At 49.6% G+C, this 18,540-nt stretch overlaps 2 protein-coding genes across 3 annotated transcripts in view; both read right to left on the reverse strand.

Annotated features, from left to right (window-relative positions):
* The window catches only part of SHC2 (SHC adaptor protein 2), a 29,368-nt gene extending 11,408 nt beyond the window's left edge, over positions 1 to 17,960 (reverse strand). The window contains exons 1-4 of the mRNA XM_083594718.1: positions 17,899 to 17,960; positions 17,032 to 17,151; positions 12,577 to 12,630; positions 1,429 to 1,480 (exon numbers count right to left, since the gene is read on the reverse strand). Coding sequence (XP_083450844.1) covers positions 1,429 to 1,480; positions 12,577 to 12,630; positions 17,032 to 17,052 — 127 coding nt within the window. The 5' untranslated portion in view covers positions 17,053 to 17,151; positions 17,899 to 17,960. The remainder of the gene's footprint in view (positions 1 to 1,428; positions 1,481 to 12,576; positions 12,631 to 17,031; positions 17,152 to 17,898) is intronic.
* Positions 1 to 18,540, reverse strand: part of LOC310753528 (uncharacterized protein) — a 159,643-nt gene that overhangs the window by 102,348 nt on the left and 38,755 nt on the right. The window lies entirely within an intron of this gene.

Genomic DNA, 18,540 nt, shown 5'->3' on the forward strand with positions numbered 1-18,540 from the left:
AGATTCTGCACCGATCTCCCCTAGCAATTCTGAGGAAAGGTTTACTGGTTCCTTCAAGGAATCAGAGGGTCCACAGCCCCACCACCTGGAAAGCAGCAGCCCTAGCTTCAAAGAACAGCAGCCCTTAAACTAGTTGGCTTCAGCAGCCATGAGGCAGGGCCTCCATCTGGGTCCTCCACACCCAAACTATAAAGCTCTGGCAATTGCAGCAAGCTGGTGCTGAAGCAACATTTCCCCTTTCTCAAATAGCTGCGGGGTTGCTGTCCGTGGTCCTGAAGCAATTGCCCTTCAACCCTGGCTAATCACCCCAAGTTCTGTCCAGGGTGCTGACCTCACGCAAGCACAAAGCTTGCTTGAGCAGCCCTGAGTCTGCTTCCATTTAGGCTGCCATCGCCTTGTGGCGACGGAGACAGCTCTGGAACCAAACAATTAGATATACAGTCATATCTTGGGTTACAGATGCTTCATTCTCCTGGTATGCCCCACGGAGGACCTTAAGGTCCATAAATAGCAACACCCTAGTGGTCCCGGGTCCTAAGGAAGTTAGATTAGCCTCAACCAGAGCCAGGGCCTTTTCAGCACTGCCCCCGGCCTGGTGGAACGCTCTGTCTCATGAGACCAGGGCCCTGCGGGATCTGATTTCTTTCCGCAGGGCCTGTAAGACAGAATTGTTCCACCTGGCCTTTGGCTTAGAATCAGTTTGATTCCCTCCCCCTCTTTCTTTTTCCTTTCTCCTCCTATGAAGAGACTGCATCCTAATGTTTTAATGTTGTATCTTAATCTTTTAAATTGTATTTTAATCAACTTGTTTTTATTGTTGGTTGTTAGCCGCCCTGAGCCCAGTCTTGGCTGGGGAGGGCAGGGTATAAATAAAAATTTATTATTATTATTGTATTTTTTGGGGTTGCGGACCGCCAAAACCCGGAAGTACCGGAACGGGTTACTTCCGGGTTTCGGCAGTCACGCATGCGCAGAAGCGCTAAATCGCGCTTTGCGCTTGCTCAGACGCGCCGAATCGCAACCCGCACGTGCACAGACACGCCGCTGTGAGTTGCGGACTCTGTGGGTTGCGGACGTGCATCTCGCACGGATCACGTTCGCAACCCGAGCGTCCACTGTAACTGCTAAATAGCAAAGCCTACTTTCTCTTCTCACTTAGACACCTGTGTAGGTGGATCCTCTTTGATAGCAAAGAGGCTTCTGAGAAGATTCTTCGGGATTTTTGGAAAGGTATCCTTGCTTGTGTTGGGGGACTGAAGGAGATACGAGACAGGTTGACCACACAGGGTACAAATTTTGATTCTTGCAAATTGCTGTAAGAAATACTTAGCGTTCGTATTGCATGATCAAGTTTTCAGAGCAACCTGGGGTGTGTGTGAGTGTGTTCCAGTCCTTTCCTTAAGTCCCTCATTGTGGGGTTTCTCTCACCTCGTTGATTGATGGGGTCCTTTGCAACGTAAGCCACGTAGTCAGTTGTGTCCTGTCCAAAAGTCCAATGAAGAAAGGAGAGTTAAGGGGTGAAAGATAGAGTGGAGTAGGAGAGCTGGGGAGGAAATCACATCTGGCAGCCATTGTCTCTCTTTGGTTTCAGATAGTACATGAGTAGAAGCCCAGGACACCAGTTTTCATTTACAGGAAGTTAACTCTGGGATTTATACTCAATTATGACCAAAACAAGCCTCTTAGAGCACAAGATACATGTTCCGGGTTTTTGAGACTCATCTACTATCTGAAACCAAAGGGATACGTCGGTTGCCAGATGTGAAATATATTGGCATTATTTCCAGCTCATCTACCCCGCTGATTCTCATTAGCAGAAATGACAGCTGAAGAGGGAGAAAGGCGGAGGACGAAACACATTTTTGTTTTCATGTAGGATTTCTGTTTTAAATCTGAGCACAATATGCGCCAGCCCAAGTGCTAAGGTCCTCGGCTGAGCACCTCCTCTCGGTCTCATCAACATCAGAGGCACGGTTGGTGGTGGCACGAGAGACAGGGCCTTTTCTGTGGCAGCCCCCTATTGCGGAATCGCTCTCCCAAGAGGCCAGATTGGTTCCCTCCTTGTTATACTTTCACTTACATCCTTATTCAGACAGGCCTTTGGAAACTAAGGTAATGTTGCTTTTAATTTTAATTCCCGGTTTTAAATGTGTTCTGCTGTGTCCAAATTATTTCCAGCTAGTTTGATTTCATCATTCTGTGTGTTTGTAAACGCTGGGAGCTGCGTTGAATCCCAGTTTGGGAGAAAGGCAGGATATAAATACATTCAAACAACAACTCTTTGTTTGGCGCGGTTACAAAGATTATGGAGCGCAAGTTCCCGGGGGATGAAAAACACACGCAATCCTGTAGACTTTGGCCACAAGAATGTAGCAGCAATGGATGATGAGTAAGGTAAAGTAAAGGGACCCCTGACCATTAGGTCCAGTCGTGGCTGACTCTGGGGTTGCGGCGCTCATCTCGCTTTATTGGCTGAGTGAGCCGGTGTACAGCTTCCGGGTCATGTGGCCAGCAGGACTAAGCCGCTTCTGGCGAACCAGAGCAGCACACGGAAACGCCGTTTACCTTCCCGCCGGAGCGGTACCTATTTATCTACTTGCACTTTGATGTGCTTTCGAACTGCTAGGTTGGCAGGAGCAGGGACCGAGCAACGGGAGCTCACCCTGTCATTGCGGGGATTTGAACCGCCGACCTTCTGATCGGAAAGTCCTAGGCTCTGTGGTTTAACCCACAGCGCCACCCACGTCCCTATGGATGATGGAAGATACCTGCAAAATGGCAAGTTGTAAATAGGCTCCTGCACTTATTTACATTTATGGTTATATTTCTTTCCTGCAAGGAGCCCAATGAGGCATGTGTGGTTTCCTCCCTTCCCATTGCAAAGTCGTCTTAGCCTGAGATGAGGGTCACCAAACATCACCCAGTACATGTACCTGGCTGAGTGGAGATGCAAACCCTGCCGTACCAGGTTGTAATCTTGCACTCTAACCAATACACCACACCAAGGTAAAGGTAAAGGACCCCTGGACGGTTAAGTCCAGTCAAAGGCGACTAGGGGGTTGCGGTGCTCATCTCGCTTTCAGGGAGTTGGTCCACAGACAGCTTTCTGGGTCATGTGGCCAGTGGGACTAAACCGCTTCTGGTGCAACGAGACACCGTGACGGAAACCAGAGCGCATGGAAACACCGTTTACCTTCCCGCCGGAGTGGTACCTATTTATCTACTTGCGCTGGCGTGCTTTCGAACTGCTAGGTTGGCAGGAGCTGGGACAGAGCTCACTCACTCCGTCGCAGGGATTCGAACCGCCAACTTTTTGATTGGCAAGCCCAAGGGGCTCAGTGGGTTAGACCACAGCGCCACTCGTGTCCCTCACACTAGTTCCATGAGACACATAATAAAGAAGTCTAAGTGGGTTTTGTTTTGAGATGCATCACTTCTCTTGCCAGAATCCCTTCATTTACATAAATAATAATATGCTGAAGGAGTTGGCAGGTGCAACAGAATACCTCAGCCCTTTAACGATCCAGCAGGTTGCACTCAGACAGATGGGGCATCCTATCAGTGACTACATCACCTTGCTATAAATCAAACTCAGCTGCGCAAAGACCTTGCTGAGGCAACCTGGACTCAGCTGCTGGAGTGCTGTCCGTGGTCCTGAACTTCCACCTTGACCTCCCCCCAAGGTCTTCTCCTTGCCTTAAAGGTAAAGGGACCCCTGACCATTAGGTCCAGTCGTGGCCGACTCTGGGGTTGCGGCGCTCATCTCGCTTTATTGGCCGAGGGAGCCGGCGTACAGCTTCCGGGTCATGTGGCCAGCAGGACCAAGCCGCTTCTGGTGAACCAGAGCAGCGCACGGAAACGCCGTTTACCCTCGGGTACCTTCCAGCTCTAAAGATTCTGTGATTTTACGAAAGTCTCTGCCCACAGAAACAGGAGCGGGGGGTGGTGGTTCATGAAATCATATAATTGTAGAATTGGAAGAGACCCCAAGGATCATCTTGTCTGTGTCACACATCCAAAAAGTGTGTTGCCAACATGGAAAGTTTGAATATGTAAAGGTAAAGGTAACCCTGACCGTTAGGTCCAGTCGTGGACGACTCTGGGGTTGCGGTGGTCATCTTGCTTTATTGGCCGAGGGAGCCGGCATACAGCTTCCGGGTCATGCGGTCAGCAGGACTAAGCCGCAGCGCACGGAAACGCCGTTTACCTTCCCGCCAGAGCGGTACCTATTTATCTACTTGCACTTTTGAACTGCTAGGTTGGCAGGAGCAGGGACCGAGCAACGGGAGCTCACCCCGTCATCGCAGGGATTTGAACCGCTGACCTTCTGATCGGCAAGCCCTAGGCTCTGTGGTTTAACCCACAGCGCCACCCGCGTCCCCTTGCCTGAGCCCTGCTCAAAGCAGCCTTACCACTGCTCCCCTTGTTTGTGGCACCGACCCTCCCCAGTGGTGTCCCCCTACGGATCATGGCCACAAATAAGGGTGCAGTTCTAGGGCTGGTGTGCATTTTCACCTTTTCAAGGGAGGCGTCCAGGGTACAAGGGGGTGGTTTGGGGGTCCAGGGGCTCTGTGACTTCCTGCAAGCCCACCTCCCACTGGCTTCTTGCCCTTCCACCTTCAGAACTGATGGCAGAGCAAAAGTTGTGGCAACCTTCCACCACCTCATCAGATGGAGACCCTCGGGCACGCTCCCAGGAAGAATTGACTTGCTTCCAAAGTTACCCATCAAATCTTAATAATAATAAGAATTTTTATTTATACCCCGCTCTCCCCAGCCAAAGGGACGTGGGTGGCGCTGTGGGTAAAACCTCAGTGCCTAGGACTTGCTGATCGTATGGTCAGCGGTTCGAATCCCCGCGGCGGGGTGCGCTCCCGACATTCGGTCCCAGCTCCTGCCCACCTAGCAGTTCGAAAGCACCCCCAAGTGCAAGTAGATAAATAGGGACCGCTTTATAGCGGGAAGGTAAACGGCGTTTCCGTGTGCTGCGCTGGTGCTGGCTCGCCAGCTGCAGCTTCGTCACGCTGGCCACGTGACCCGGAAGTGTCTTCGGACAGCGCTGGCTCGCGGCCTCTAGAGCGAGATGAGCACGCAACCCTAGAGTCGGACACGACTGGCCCGTACGGGCAGGGGTACCTTTACCTTTACCTTTACCTTTACCTCCCCAGCCAAGGCCGGGCTCAGGGCAGCTAACAAGCAATAATAAAAACCAAGTTGAATGAATGCAACTTAAAAACAAGATTAAAATATTAAAACATTGAAACATTAAAATATTAAAATGCAGCCTCATCACAGGAGGAGAAAGGAAAAAGAAAGAGGGGGAGGGAATCAAATTGGCTCCAAGCCAAAGGCCAGGCAAAACAACTCTGTCTTACAGGCCCTGCGGAAAGAAATCAGATCCTGCAGGGCCCTGGTCTCATGAGGCAGAGCGTTCCACCAGGCCGGGGCCAGTGTTGAAAAGGCCCTGGCTCTGGTTGAGGCTAATTTGACTTCCTTAGGACCCGGGACCGCTAGGGTGTTGCTATTTATGGACCTTGAGGCTCTCCGTGGGGCAGACCGGGAGAGACGGTCCCGTAGGTATGAGGGATTTTGCACTAGCATTGCATCGTGGGGAGGGATGTGGGGTTGACCTTAACAGAGGTGATAGCAGCATGTCCTTATCAGCCCTTGGAAGATTCTGAGCAATTCCCTTCCAATAACTTTGGGCTTTTTATATAGCCATATATGAAAATCAGATGCAGCACAGCTCTGACATTAACCTATTCATTTGGCTTAATTTGAAAGGAGTTAAATACCAATTATGTAAACCTGCAGAACAATTTTCCCTCAAAGGGGTAGAAATGGAGAAGTTTAAGCTCATTTGCAAAAATAGCTTCCCATATACTGGCGGTAATCACCATCCTACAATAACAATTCCAATTCGCTTTCAAACCTCGGATTTTTAACCACCACCTCCCCATTTCCATCATTAAACCCCGATATATGTTTAATTAATAATCTTTTAGAGCTCTGTAACTATGAAATTATTTTTTAGAACCAAGTGAGTTGTCTGTTCACTTTGCTTCCGCTATAATTTAACAAACAACTTAATTGAAAATATTCGAACCATTGAATTCAATTATTGTGGAATCTTTTACCAATTTCTGTATACTGAAAAAAAATGAGTGTTTCTTTTAAATGGAAAAAAAATGATATTATACTGAATACAACACTTCCCCATGCTACCAAATTTCTCAACCTTCTTTGCACGTACAGTCATACCTTGGCTGACGAATGGAATCCGTTCTGGAAGTCCATTCAACTTCCAAAACATTCAGAAACCAATGCGCAGCTTCAACTTGCAAGGCTTTGAGGATCCAAGGTACTAAAGGTAAAGGTAAAGGGACCCCTGACCATTAGGTCCAGTCGTGGCCGACTCTGGGGTTGCGGCGCTCATCTCGCTTTAATGGCCGAGGGAGCCGGCGTACAACTTCCGGTTCATGTGGCCAGCATGACTGAGCCGCTTCTGGTGAACCAGAGCAGCGCACGGAAACGGCGTTTACCTTCCCGCCGGAGTGGTACCTATTTATCTACTTGCACTTTGACGTGCTTTCGAACTGCTAGGTTGGCAGGAGCAGGGACCGAGCAATGGGAGCTCACCCCGTCGCAGGGATTCGAACCACCGACCTTCTGATTGGCAAGTCCTAGACTCTGTGGTTTAACCCACAGCGCCACCCGCGTCCCCAAGAGCACAAAAACTTTAAGATAGACAGCCTTAGAGAAATGACCCAGAGTCACCTGTGGATCTGAGTTTGGGAATTTTCCTAACAAACTAGATTGAATCGGGGGATGGTCTGTGCCTACAGATCTGTGCGCAGAATCTGGCAACCATCCGGGTTGTCCTGTGGTCTTTGCCTAACAGGAGAAGATCAAATTTTTGCTTTACTGGGAGGTCAGCAAGGCTCACCAGCAGGGGGTCAATGGTTTCTCTACGCGCCTCATCGTAAAAGGGACATCTAAAAAATATGTGTTCGGGGCTTCCTATATCCCCCAACGGACAGGCTCAAATTCTCTGGTACCTCACAGGGTTGTGGCTGAGACTGAATGAGGAGAGGAGAACCATCTACATGCCCCCATTGAGCTATTTGCAGAGAAAAAGGGAGGAATCCATCCAAACTTTTTGCTCAAGGAAGCCAACATTTGTGGGAGTGATGGGGTGGGTTATTGGTCTGTTTTTTCTGTTCTTGTTTTTATTATGTATTTTGTGTTTACATTTTGTATTTTCACGTTGAGAACCGCACCACGACCTTTGGATGAAGGGCGGCGTGCAGATTTAATAAATAAAAACGATAAACCGAAATAATAAAATAATGAACATAACAGGATCTCACCCTGTTATGTTTCCATGAATTGTACGGTGTTCTTCACCCGAAATCCACTTCAAGTAAACTCGTGAAAAAAAGGCGAGCTATAGGTTTTAAATGATAGTGTACAGAAAAACAGAATGATTGTAATGATCGTAATAGCAGTATGTAATAACCATGATCCTGAAAGATCATAATATGCAGGTTCAGTTCCGGCTGAATATGGTACTATCGCTCCAGTAGCAATGGGGTTTTTCATTTGGTTTATTGACTAAGGGGTGGGAAATGCTTCAGAAATCTCCTGCGTGCTTCAGACAGGAGTTCACTTTCCTTGGTCACTCTGACCTTAGGACCCCCTGGACCAGAGCATGCCAGGCACTCCTGTCTTCCACTGCCTCCCGCAGTTTGGTCAAACTCATGTTTGCAGCTTCAAGAACACTGTCCCACCATCTCGTCCTCCGTCGTCCCCTTCTCCTTGCGCCCTCCATCTTTCCCAACATCAGGGTCTTTTCCAGGGAGTCCTCTCTTCTCCTGAGGTGGCCAAAGTCTTGGAGCCTCAGCTTCAGGATCTGTCCTTCCAGTGAGCACTCAGGGCTGGTTTCCTTCAGAATGGAGAGGTCTGATCTTCTTGCAGTCCATGGGACTCTCAAGAGTCTCCTCCAGCACCAGAATTCAAAAGCATCCATTCTTCGGCGATCAGCCTTCTTTATGGTCCAGCTTTATGGTCAGACCATTGGGTCTACCTAACTCAGTATTGTCTACACTGACAGAGAGCAGCAACTCTCTGAGGTTTCAGACAGGGACTTTCTTTGCCTGTCCCACTAGGAAATGCTGGGGTTTTAATGTGGGACCTTCAACATATAAAGTAGCAGCTGCTGTACTGCTTTGCTGTGGTCTTTTTCTCTAAATGTAAAGTAAAATACTAGTCCTCATGGTTCTGCCAGGGATTCAGCCTGGAACCTTCTGCATGGAAAACAGAAGCGACAGCCTTTCCCCAGTAGGATTTTGTGAGAGCCTTTAAAATTTGGGTGTGAATGTTGCTCTTTTTCAAAAGTGATTACCTGTGGGTTTGTGGGCAATTGGACTACAGTAGTACCTTGGATGGGATGAGCACCACAACCCCAGAGTCGGCCACGACTGGACCTAATGGTCAGGGGTCCCTTTACCTTTACTTTATGCCTATGGCATTTTAAATCTTAAAATCCATTGTTGTATATTGTTTTAAATGTTTGTTTTGCTATTGGGATTGTAGATCAATTTGTGTTTCACAAGCTGGTCTCTGACCGTAATAAATTTCATCTTCAGCAACCCTGTGAGGTAGGTTAGGCTGAGAGGCGGTGACTGGCCCTCAAGGTTGTCCAGTGAGCTTCCTGACCAAGACAGGATTTGGCCTCCCAGGTCCTAGTCCATTGCTCTAACCCGTGGGTAGGCAAACTAAGGCCCGGGGGCCAGATCTGGCCCAATTGCCTTCTCAGTCTGGCCTACGGATGGTCCGGGAATCAGCGTGTTTTTACATGAGTAGAATGTGCCCTTTGATTTAAAATGCATCTCTGGGTTATTTGTGGGGCATAGGAGTCCGTTCATTCCCCCCCCAAAAAACCATATAGTCCAGCCCCCCACAAGTTCTGAGGGACAGTGGACCGGCCCCCTGCTGAAAAAGTTTGCTGACCCCTGCTCTAACCGCTCCACCACACTGCCTCTCACCAGACGCTTCCACCAGCAACAACAAAACCTCTGGTTTCAGGGCTCCAGTTCCTTTGTCCAACCTCCCCAATCTGCTCCAGACATCTGAGACGGATTTGAGGGGTTTGTGGTGCGCTGGAGGCGAGAAAGAAGCCCTGTTGAACAAAGGGGTGCTTGCTCATTCTACACCCCAGATTTCGCCCACCAGCTATAAAACGACCAAAGGTCAACTATCCGAAAACATTGATCACGGTGGAGCACTCAGAGGAGGGAAGGCGAAAGAGCAATTAGCTAAAAGCCTCCTGGAACAGATGAGGTTTGGCCAAACGCCCGCGAGAATTAGTGATCGGGCCTCTGGAGGGTCGTTAAGCACGGCAACCAGAGAGGCCTAATGATAAATGGGGACTGTTGGGCTGGTGGGAGTCATAGGCCAAGACAGCTAGAGGGCACCAGGTTGTGTTTGTCAAGAAAGGTGCGGCCGCTCAGTGGCCTTGGTCCAGTATACCTGAAGGAGCGTCTCCACCCCCATCGTTCTGCCTGGACACTGAGGTCCAGCGCCGAGGGCCTTCTGATGGTTCCCTCGCTGTGAGAAGCCAAGTTACAGGGAACCAGGCAGAGGGCCTTCTTGGTGGTGGCGCCGTCCCTGTGGAATGCCCTCCCATTGGATGTCAAAGAGAAAAACAACTGCCAGACTTTTAGAAGACATCTGAAGGCAGCCCTGTTTAGGGAAGCTCTTAATGTTTAATAGATTATTGTACAGTGGTACCTCGGGTTACATACGCTTCAGGTTACATATGCTTCAGGTTAAAGGCTCTGCTAACCCAGAAATAGTGCTTCAGGTTAAGAACTTTGCTTCAGGATGAGAACAGAAATTGTGCTCCGGCAGCGCAGCAGCAGCAGGAGGCCCCATTAGCTAAAGTGGTGCTTCAGGTTAAGAACAGTTTCAGGTTAAGAACGGACCTCCGGAACGAATTAAGTACTTAACCCGAGGTACCACTGTATTTTAATATTCTGTTGAAAGCCGCCCAGAGTGGCTGGGGAAACCCAGCCAGACGGGTGGGGTATAAATAAATTATTATTATTATTATTATTATTATTATTATTATTATTATTATTACTTCCCAAGTCCAGTCCCCCAATTGCATCTCCAGGCAGGGGAAGACTTCCACCAGTTTCAACAGGTATACTCTGAGGAAGGTGTCGCTGTGGTCTAAACCACTGAGCCTCTTGGGCTTGCCAATCAGAAGGTCAGCAGTTCGAATCCCCGTAACGGGGTGAGCTCCCGTTGCTCTGTCCCAGCTCCTGCCAACCTGGCAGTTCAAAAGCACACCAGGGCAAGTAGATAAATAGGTACCGCTGTGGCGGGAAGGTAAACGGCGTTTCCGTGCGCTCTGGTTTCCATCATGTGCCAGAAGCAACTTAGTCCTGCTGGCCACACGACCCGGAAAGCTGTCTGCGGACAAACGCCGGCTCCCTCAGCCTGAAAGCGAGATGAGCGCCACAACCCCCTAGTCGCTTTTGACTGGACTTAACTATCCAGGGGTCCTTTACCTTTACCTTTCACTCTGAGGAATACTAACGTTGGGGAGGGCTAATCCGTTGCCTCCTTTCTGGGGCACCCCAGGAGTAGGAAAAAATGCCAGTCACTGATAGGACCTGCCATTAGAGGGTGTGGCGGCTGCCTTTCCCATTTGTCTCTCCCCTCCCATGTCAAAGTTTTCCTGGGATGACAGAGTACCCGGGGGATTCTGGGAAAACAAAATGGCGGACAACACCAGGGGTGGCAAGCCACCGAAACTGGTTTCGGGGCCACTGCCACAAGCCGTAGAAACCAAAGGAATTGAAATCGAAGGGGAGAGGAAAAACCTCTGGAAAACGAGGAAAACAACATTCATATGAATGAGCGGGTAATGAAATGAATGTTGTTTTAACGAATGAATAATGCAATTTTCACATTGAATAGTGGGGATGAAGAGGCTAACAGCAAACGTTGTTGCACCCTGGTCTTTTCCGAAGGCCAGCTGTTATGTACTGAGTTGAATAGGATCCAAAATGCAGCAGTCTGGTTGGCCCTAGAACAATAGTATTCAGAATGCAGCAGTCTGATTGGCCCTAGAACAATAGGATCCAGAATGCAGCAGTCTGATTGGTCCACAGGAGCCACCCAATCCAGCTCCAGGTGGAAGTGACTCCGCAACTTGATTGGCCTGCAGGTGAATCCTGGAATTAGCCAGTCACGTGGGGCCCATTGCGTAAATAATGTATATAAAGCAGACATCCTGGGGGAACTTCCATTTCTCCTCACCACCATGAGCTGAATAAAGAGCATGAAATCCACTCTCGGCTCCGAGTATATATTCAACTCAGTACATAACACCAGCGAAGACCTTCCTCTGCCTGGACAGAGATGGATCTCCCTTTCCTCCTTCAGCTACACTTCCCCTTGGGGGCCTATTGTTCCTGATCAGGGTTGCCAGGCCTGGAGCATCCCAGATGCTGAGATTTCAGGGCCGGGCCTTAGACCCAGGGGTTGATTTCATTCATGCCCCTCGCCTCCTCTTGAGCCACTTCTCTTTCTTCCTTTGATCCCTGGAGACGGAAGCTAATTGGGAGAGGGGAGCAGGTCAGACCCTCATCCTCGAGAGCCTATGCCCGGCATAGGCAAACTCAGCCCTCCAAATGTTTTGGGACTACAACTCCCATTATCCCTAGCTAACAGGACCAGTGGTCAGGGATGATGGGAGTTGTAGTCCCAAAACATCTGGAGGGCCGAGTTTGCCTATGCCTCCTCGAGAGTCTATGCAATCATGAAGGTGACCCGGAAACTACAACTAATCCAGAACGCGGCAGCCAGACTGGTGACTGGGAGCGGCCACTGAGACCATATAACACCGATCTTGAAAGACCTACATTGGCTCCCAGTACGTTTCTGAGCACAATTCAAAGTGTTGGTGCTGACCTTTAAAGCCCTAAATGGCCTCGGCCCAGCAGACCTGAAGGAGCGTCTCCACCCCCATCGTTCTACACGGACACTCAGGTCCAGCTCCAAGGGCCTTCTGGCGGTTCCCTCCCTACAAGAAGCGAGGTTACAGGGAACCAGGCAGAGGGCCTTCTTGGTGGTGGCGCCTGCCCTGTGGAACGCCCTCCCACCAGATGTCAAAGAGAACAACAACTACCAGACTTTTAGAAGACATCTGAAGGCAGCCCTGTTTAGGGAAGCTTTTAATGTTTGATGTATTACAGTATTTTAATATTTTTCTGGAAGCCGCCCAGAGTGGCTGGGGAAGCCCAGCCAGATGGGCGGGGTATAAACATATTATTATTATTATTATTATTATTATTATTATTATTATTATTATTATTATTATTATTATTATTTTGCATGCATGCCCATTCCTACAGTCCTTTCGGCGTAGTTTTGCTTTGGAAAAGCGTGATGCGGCTACGGTCGTCCTGCGTTTCGTCCGCCCCAGATGTGTGGGCCTGTGCCTCTTCCCCGACTGCTCCCGCGGTTTGACACACACACAAAGCTTTCGAACCCCCACCTTACCGTATCACCCCCCGAAGCGAAGGAGATGGATTGCATGTGGTGGTTCGCGATGATCTGCGATGGAAAGAGACAGGCAGAGGTGGGTGGGAGGGAGGGAGAGGCGTTGAGAAGAGCTTGACAGACACGGAGGACAAAGAAGGTCATGGAGATGACTTAGCCATCGCTCAGCGACTGGGTCGATAGAGCAATTGGAGAGAGAGAGAGAGGGACTGAGCACATCAATGCGCACTCAATCCTCTCAGGGGCAAAGCCTTCCTCGCAAACGTTGGGGTCGCCCAGTCCTCTTTCGGCACAGAACGGAGGACAGGACAACCTTGGGGCGGCGAGATACCCCCCTAAAGGATTGGCGAGGTCTTCTCAGGGAGCGCCACTGCAACGGCGGCCAACGCCGCAGAGATAGCCTGCCCTCTCTGATGTGATGGCACCCGGAAGAAGCGGACCTGTTCCATTTTGTCAGGGAACTGCCATGGGCTCAGGGGTGAGAGGGGGAAAGCTGGCTGGATTATAGAGAATCCCCCCCAAAGATCGTGGGAAGCAGCTCCTCCTCAGCGGAGGAGAGGAACCACGCCTCCAGTGGAGAGGAGCTTCAGGGCTCGGAGGGGGCGAGGCGGTGCCAGGACATCTGGCCTGGGCAAAGTGGGGAGGAGAGAGGTCCTCCGTTACCCACGCCCTCCCTGCGCAGTAGGCTTCCGCTCCGAGAGGGGAGGTGCAGATTGGGCGTCAAGAAACTACTCTGCTGGGGAAGGTTTAAGGACCGCCCACTCACAGATTCTGCCAGTGAATGAGCCAGCCACGAGAGAGTGGCGCTCTGGACAGAGAAAGTTTATTTTGGCATCAAAAGTAAGGCTTCACAGCTGAGCAACGCCTTGGTACCCTAACAGCAATCTGTGAGTCGGTTGTAATCCGTCCGGCTTTTCCCCTCTCGCCCCTGAGCTGATGGCATTTCCCTGACACATTTGGTTCCTCGTTTCCCCAGTCTCCAATTCAGCTCTCCGCGTCAGTCTGAGATTTATATATATTTCTTAAAGCCCTCGTGGAACTCCACCAGCATTTTGGCACCCGTGCCTCTGAACAGAGGCGTTTCGGTAGGTCTGCGTTCTTCAAACTTGGAAGAGGACGCCGGACTACAACTCCCATAATCCCTGAACCATTGGCACGCACTTCAGGTTACAAACTCCGCTAACCTAGAAGAGTTCCCTCGAGTTGAGAACTTTGCCCCAGGATGAGAACGGAAATCATGTGCCGGCAGCACAACGGCGGAAAGAGGTCCCATTAGCGACAGCATGCCTCTGGTTAAGAACAGTTTCAGGTTAAGAACGGACCTCCGGAACGAATTACGTCCGTAACTAGAGGTACCACTGTATCTAAGGACTGCCATGTTCTTCTGGAAAGTGGCAATTCCATAAATACAAATGAAATTGAATTCCCACCCTCCACAACCTTACTCGGGCCAGCTTTGGTGACCATGGTCAGGGGCCAACACAGACTACAACACAGGGGCCAATGACTCAGACTACAACTCCCATCAGCCCCAGCTCACACTAGGCCCAGCCAATCCAGGGGCTGATCTACACCTGGAGGGCGGGGCTTGATAACCTGTGTTTCTCCATTCCTGGGCAGCTCACTTGGGTAGGATGGAAGGAGCTGCCCATTGGACTGCCCATTCTCTCATCTTTCCCAATCTTAAACTTCAGTTCTCCACAGATTGAGGTTGAATCCTGACAAGACAGAAGTACTGTTTTTGGGGGACAGGGGGCGGGCAGGTGTGGATGACTCCCTGGTCCTGAATGGGGTCACTGTGCCCCTAAAGGACCAGGTGCGCAGCCTGGGAGTCATTCTGGACTCACAGCTGTCCATGGAGGCGCAGGTCAATTCTGTGTCCAGGACAGCTGTCTACCAGCTCCATCTGGTACGCAGGATGAGACCCTCCCTGCCCACAGACTGTCTTGCCAGAGTGGCGCATGCTCTAGTTATCTCCCGCTTGGACTACTGCAACGCGCTATACGTGGGGCTACCTTTGAAAGTGACACGGAAACTGCAATTAATTCAGAATGTGGCAGCCAGACTGGTGACTGGGAGTGGCCGCCGAGACCACATAACACCGGTTCTGAGAGATCTACGTTGGCTCCCAGTACGTTTCCAAGTACAATTCAAAGTGTTGGTGCTGACCTTGAAAGCCCTAAACGGCCCAGTATCCCTGAAGGAGCATCTCCACCCCCATCGTTCAGCCCGGACACTGAGGTCCAGCTCCGAGGGCCTTCTGGCGGTTCCCTCATTGCGAGAAGTAAGGTTACAGGCAACCAGACAGAGAGCCTTCTCGGTAGTGGCGCCCACCCTGGGAACACCCTCCCACCAGATGTGAAGGAAATAAGCAGCTATCTTATCTTTAAAAGACATCTGAAGGCAGCCCTGTTCAGGGAAGTTTTTAATATTTAACGCTGTATTGTTTTTAATACTTGATTGGGAGCCGCCCAGAGTGGCTGGGGAAACTCAGCCAGATGGGCGGGGTATAAATAATAAATTATTATTATTATTAGCAGTCATTTCTAATTATATACACTTTAAAAACACCTTGAAAGTTCACAAGCGCTTTGGTGAGGATTTCCCCCAATAAACGTATTTTTCCCCCCCCTATGACGACTCTTCACATTTTTGCAAGCGCTTTCTCCTAATATAGCACAAACTTTCTATGCGATTTTCATTCTTATGCACCCTTTCCCCTAATTGACACATTTTTGCTTGGTCGGAAAACTGCATTGCAAAATTCAGACCAGTGCGGATTTCGAGAGATGGCTGCCTTTCGGTTCTCATGTTCTTTTGGAAAGAATGGATTCGATAGATTTGGCTTTAAATGCAAACCAAGTTGAATTTCTTCCCCCAGTCCCAGCCAGGCCTGAGGTTCCTGGTTCACGGGCAGACAGAGTCCCTGATGCGGGTCGCCATCAGATTATCTCCTCTTCCTGTGAATTTGGGCTGACACCCGACCCCTCCAAAAAAAAGGCAGTGTTTTGAATATTTAAGAAAATACCAAGGTTGTTCTGTTTGATGTTTAAAATGTTGATTTCTTAATTTTGGGTTCAAAAAAACAGGGGTGGCCTTATTTTCACAAACAAGTTACCGTATTTTTTGCTCTATAAGACTCACTTTTTCCCTCCTGAAAAGTAAGGGGAAATGTGTGTGCGTCTTATGGAGCGAATGCAGGCTGCGCAGCTATCCCAGAAGCCAGAACAGCAAGAGGGATTGCTGCTTTCACTGCCCAGCGATCCCTCTTGCTGTTCTGACTTCTGAGATTCAGAATATATTTTTTTCTTGTTTTCCTCCTCCAAAAACCAGGTGCGTCTTGTGGCCTGGTGTGTCTTATAGAGTGAAAAATACGGTAGTCCTTGTCGAAAGGTGTTTTCCCCCCCAAAACGGCAATGAAACGGAAGTGTGTCACGCAATCAGCCTGTGGTGACATCATCACCTCAACACATGATCCTTGATTGACTAGATCAGGCATATCCAAAGTCCATTTTGGGGGCTTATTTATTGGGGTCAAATCCCTAAAAAAAGGTCAACAACTTTGGTTGGCCCTCACACATTGTGGCGCGTTTGCCTCCTAGGATGGGACATAAGGAAAGGGTTAAAATAGGTGTGATGTGATTGGCCAGTGAGAATGCAAGGGGGGAATAAAAGAGTGGGAGGTTTTGAAAGTCAGTTGAAGTTGAGGTTTGAGAGTTGAAGAGGGAAGAGGGAGGAATAGTTGTGGGTTGGTAGAGTTGTGTTGTGAGAGAGTGAGAGGAATTGTTCGGTGGAGTCAGATAGATAGTTGGAATAATTAGTTTGGAGTTGTTAGGAACTAAGAATAAGAAACTGAATTGAGAAAATTTAACTGAAACCATAAGCTTGTTCCTGCATTTGAAAATAAACTCAATTATTTGTTTATGTTAACAACTGACTGGACTCCGTGGGTCCCCGTGAGATGCGGGGTGGTGGCAGCGGAAAAAAGCAATCGCAGTGGTGGCACAGGGTCAATAGACCGTCAAACGTCCGGGGGCCCTGTGTGTGATCGCCACACACATGTTCACTTCATCAAATCTGACCCTCTCTGAACTAGACCAAGCATGTGACCAGCTGACGAGGTATCGCCTTCTGTGACATCATCCGTTCAACTTGTGATCCCTGATTGACTAGGACCACAAATATGACTAGCCCAGGATGCGTTGCCCTCACTCTAACTTGGCTTCGTTGACGCTCAGCGATATCACCCAATCACTGCAAGATCCCTGATTTTCTAGGAACACCCTGTGGCTGGTCCAGGAAGTGGACTTTTGGCTTCATTTGCCCACAGTGACATCACTATGTGAGCCCTGATTGGCAAGGATCATGCCTGGGTGGTGGACACGTCTCAGCACCAGCCGAGACAAGGGCCCTCAACTGGGAATATTGGAATATTGAGGGGTATTCAGGGCTTACCTGTCGGGTTGTAGGGATCATGAGATTCAGCCCATCGATGGAGATGTTGACTGCTATACTAATGCCAGCGAAACGGAGGTTGCTTTTGCCGAGAATTGAGAAGAGAGCTTTGTTAGGTGCCTGGGAGGAGAGAGGGAAGAGAGAGAGGGTCATGCCAAACAACTTGTGAAAACCCTCAGTCCTTTATGGCTATTTCTCCATCACAGCTGTCCATGGAGGCACAGGTCAGTTCTGTGTCCAGGGCGGCTGTCTACCAGCTCCATCTGGTACCCAGGATGAGACCCTCCCTGCCCGCGGACTGTCTGGCCAGAGTGGTGCATGCTCTGGTTATCTCCCGCTTGGACTACTGCCATGCGCTCTACGTGGGGCTGCCTTTGAAGGTGACCCGGAAACTGCAATTAATCCAGAATGCGGCAGCTAGACTGGTGACTGGGAATGGCTGGCAAGACCACATAACACTGGTCTTCAAAGACCTACATTGGCTCCCAGGACGTTTCCGAGCACAATTCAAAGTGTTGGTGCTGACCTTGAAAGCCCTAAATGGCCCAGTAAACCTGAAGGAGTGTCTCTAACCCCATCGTTCAGCCCGGACACTGAGGTCCAGCTCCGAGGGCCTTCTGGTGGTTCCCTCATTTCAAGAAGTGAGATTACAGGGAACCAGGCAGAGGGCCTTCTCGGTGGTGGCGCCCGCCCTATGGAACACCCTCTCATCAGATGTCAAGGAAATAAACAACTACCTGACTTTTAGGACTGAGCCTGGGTCCTTCTACATGCAAATCAGATGTTCTACCACTGAGCTGTGGTCCAGTCCAAAATAACTGTTTTATGCTATAATCTCATAGAGGGTGGGGCGGATATCAAACCTACCTTCTTCTTCCAGGTTCCTTTGACTCCCGGGACAGCTTCGTACAGTCTGTTGATGGCTTCCCTGGAAAAGGAAGAAACAATTCTAGAATACAGTGGTACCTCGGGAAGTACTGAATTCGTTCTGGAGGTCCGTACTTAACCTGAAACTGTTCTTAACCTGAAGCACCACTTTAGCTAATGGGGCCTCCTGCTGCTGCTGCGCCGCTGGAACACGATTTCTGTTCTCATCCTGAATCTAAGTTCTTAACCTGAAACACTATTTCTGGGTTAGCGGAGTCTGTAACCTGAAGCGTATGTAACCTGAAGCGTATGTAACCTGAAGCGTATGTAACTCGAGGTACCACTGTACATAGATCAGATAATAAATGGCTCGGTGTTAGGCCCCTCTCGATCTGGTCAAGCTTGTGGGCATCCATTGAAGCGCAATGCGGTAAGTTTTTCCAACATATTTATATTGTATTGAACATTTTCAGCGGGGAAGATGCAGGGCAGTTAAAGGGAGTCCTTCTCTAGACAGCGCAGAGCTAAACTGTGGAACTCCCTGTCGCAGGGAGTCCAGCGACGTAGGGGATCATGAAAGAGGGTGATAAAATTCATGATCCCACCAAGCTGGCTGTTAATTGGGGACTGCCAAATGAAGAC

Source organism: Podarcis filfolensis (genome assembly GCF_964270895.1).
Source record: "Podarcis filfolensis genome assembly, chromosome: 18".
Lineage (NCBI taxonomy): Eukaryota > Metazoa > Chordata > Lepidosauria > Squamata > Lacertidae > Podarcis > Podarcis filfolensis.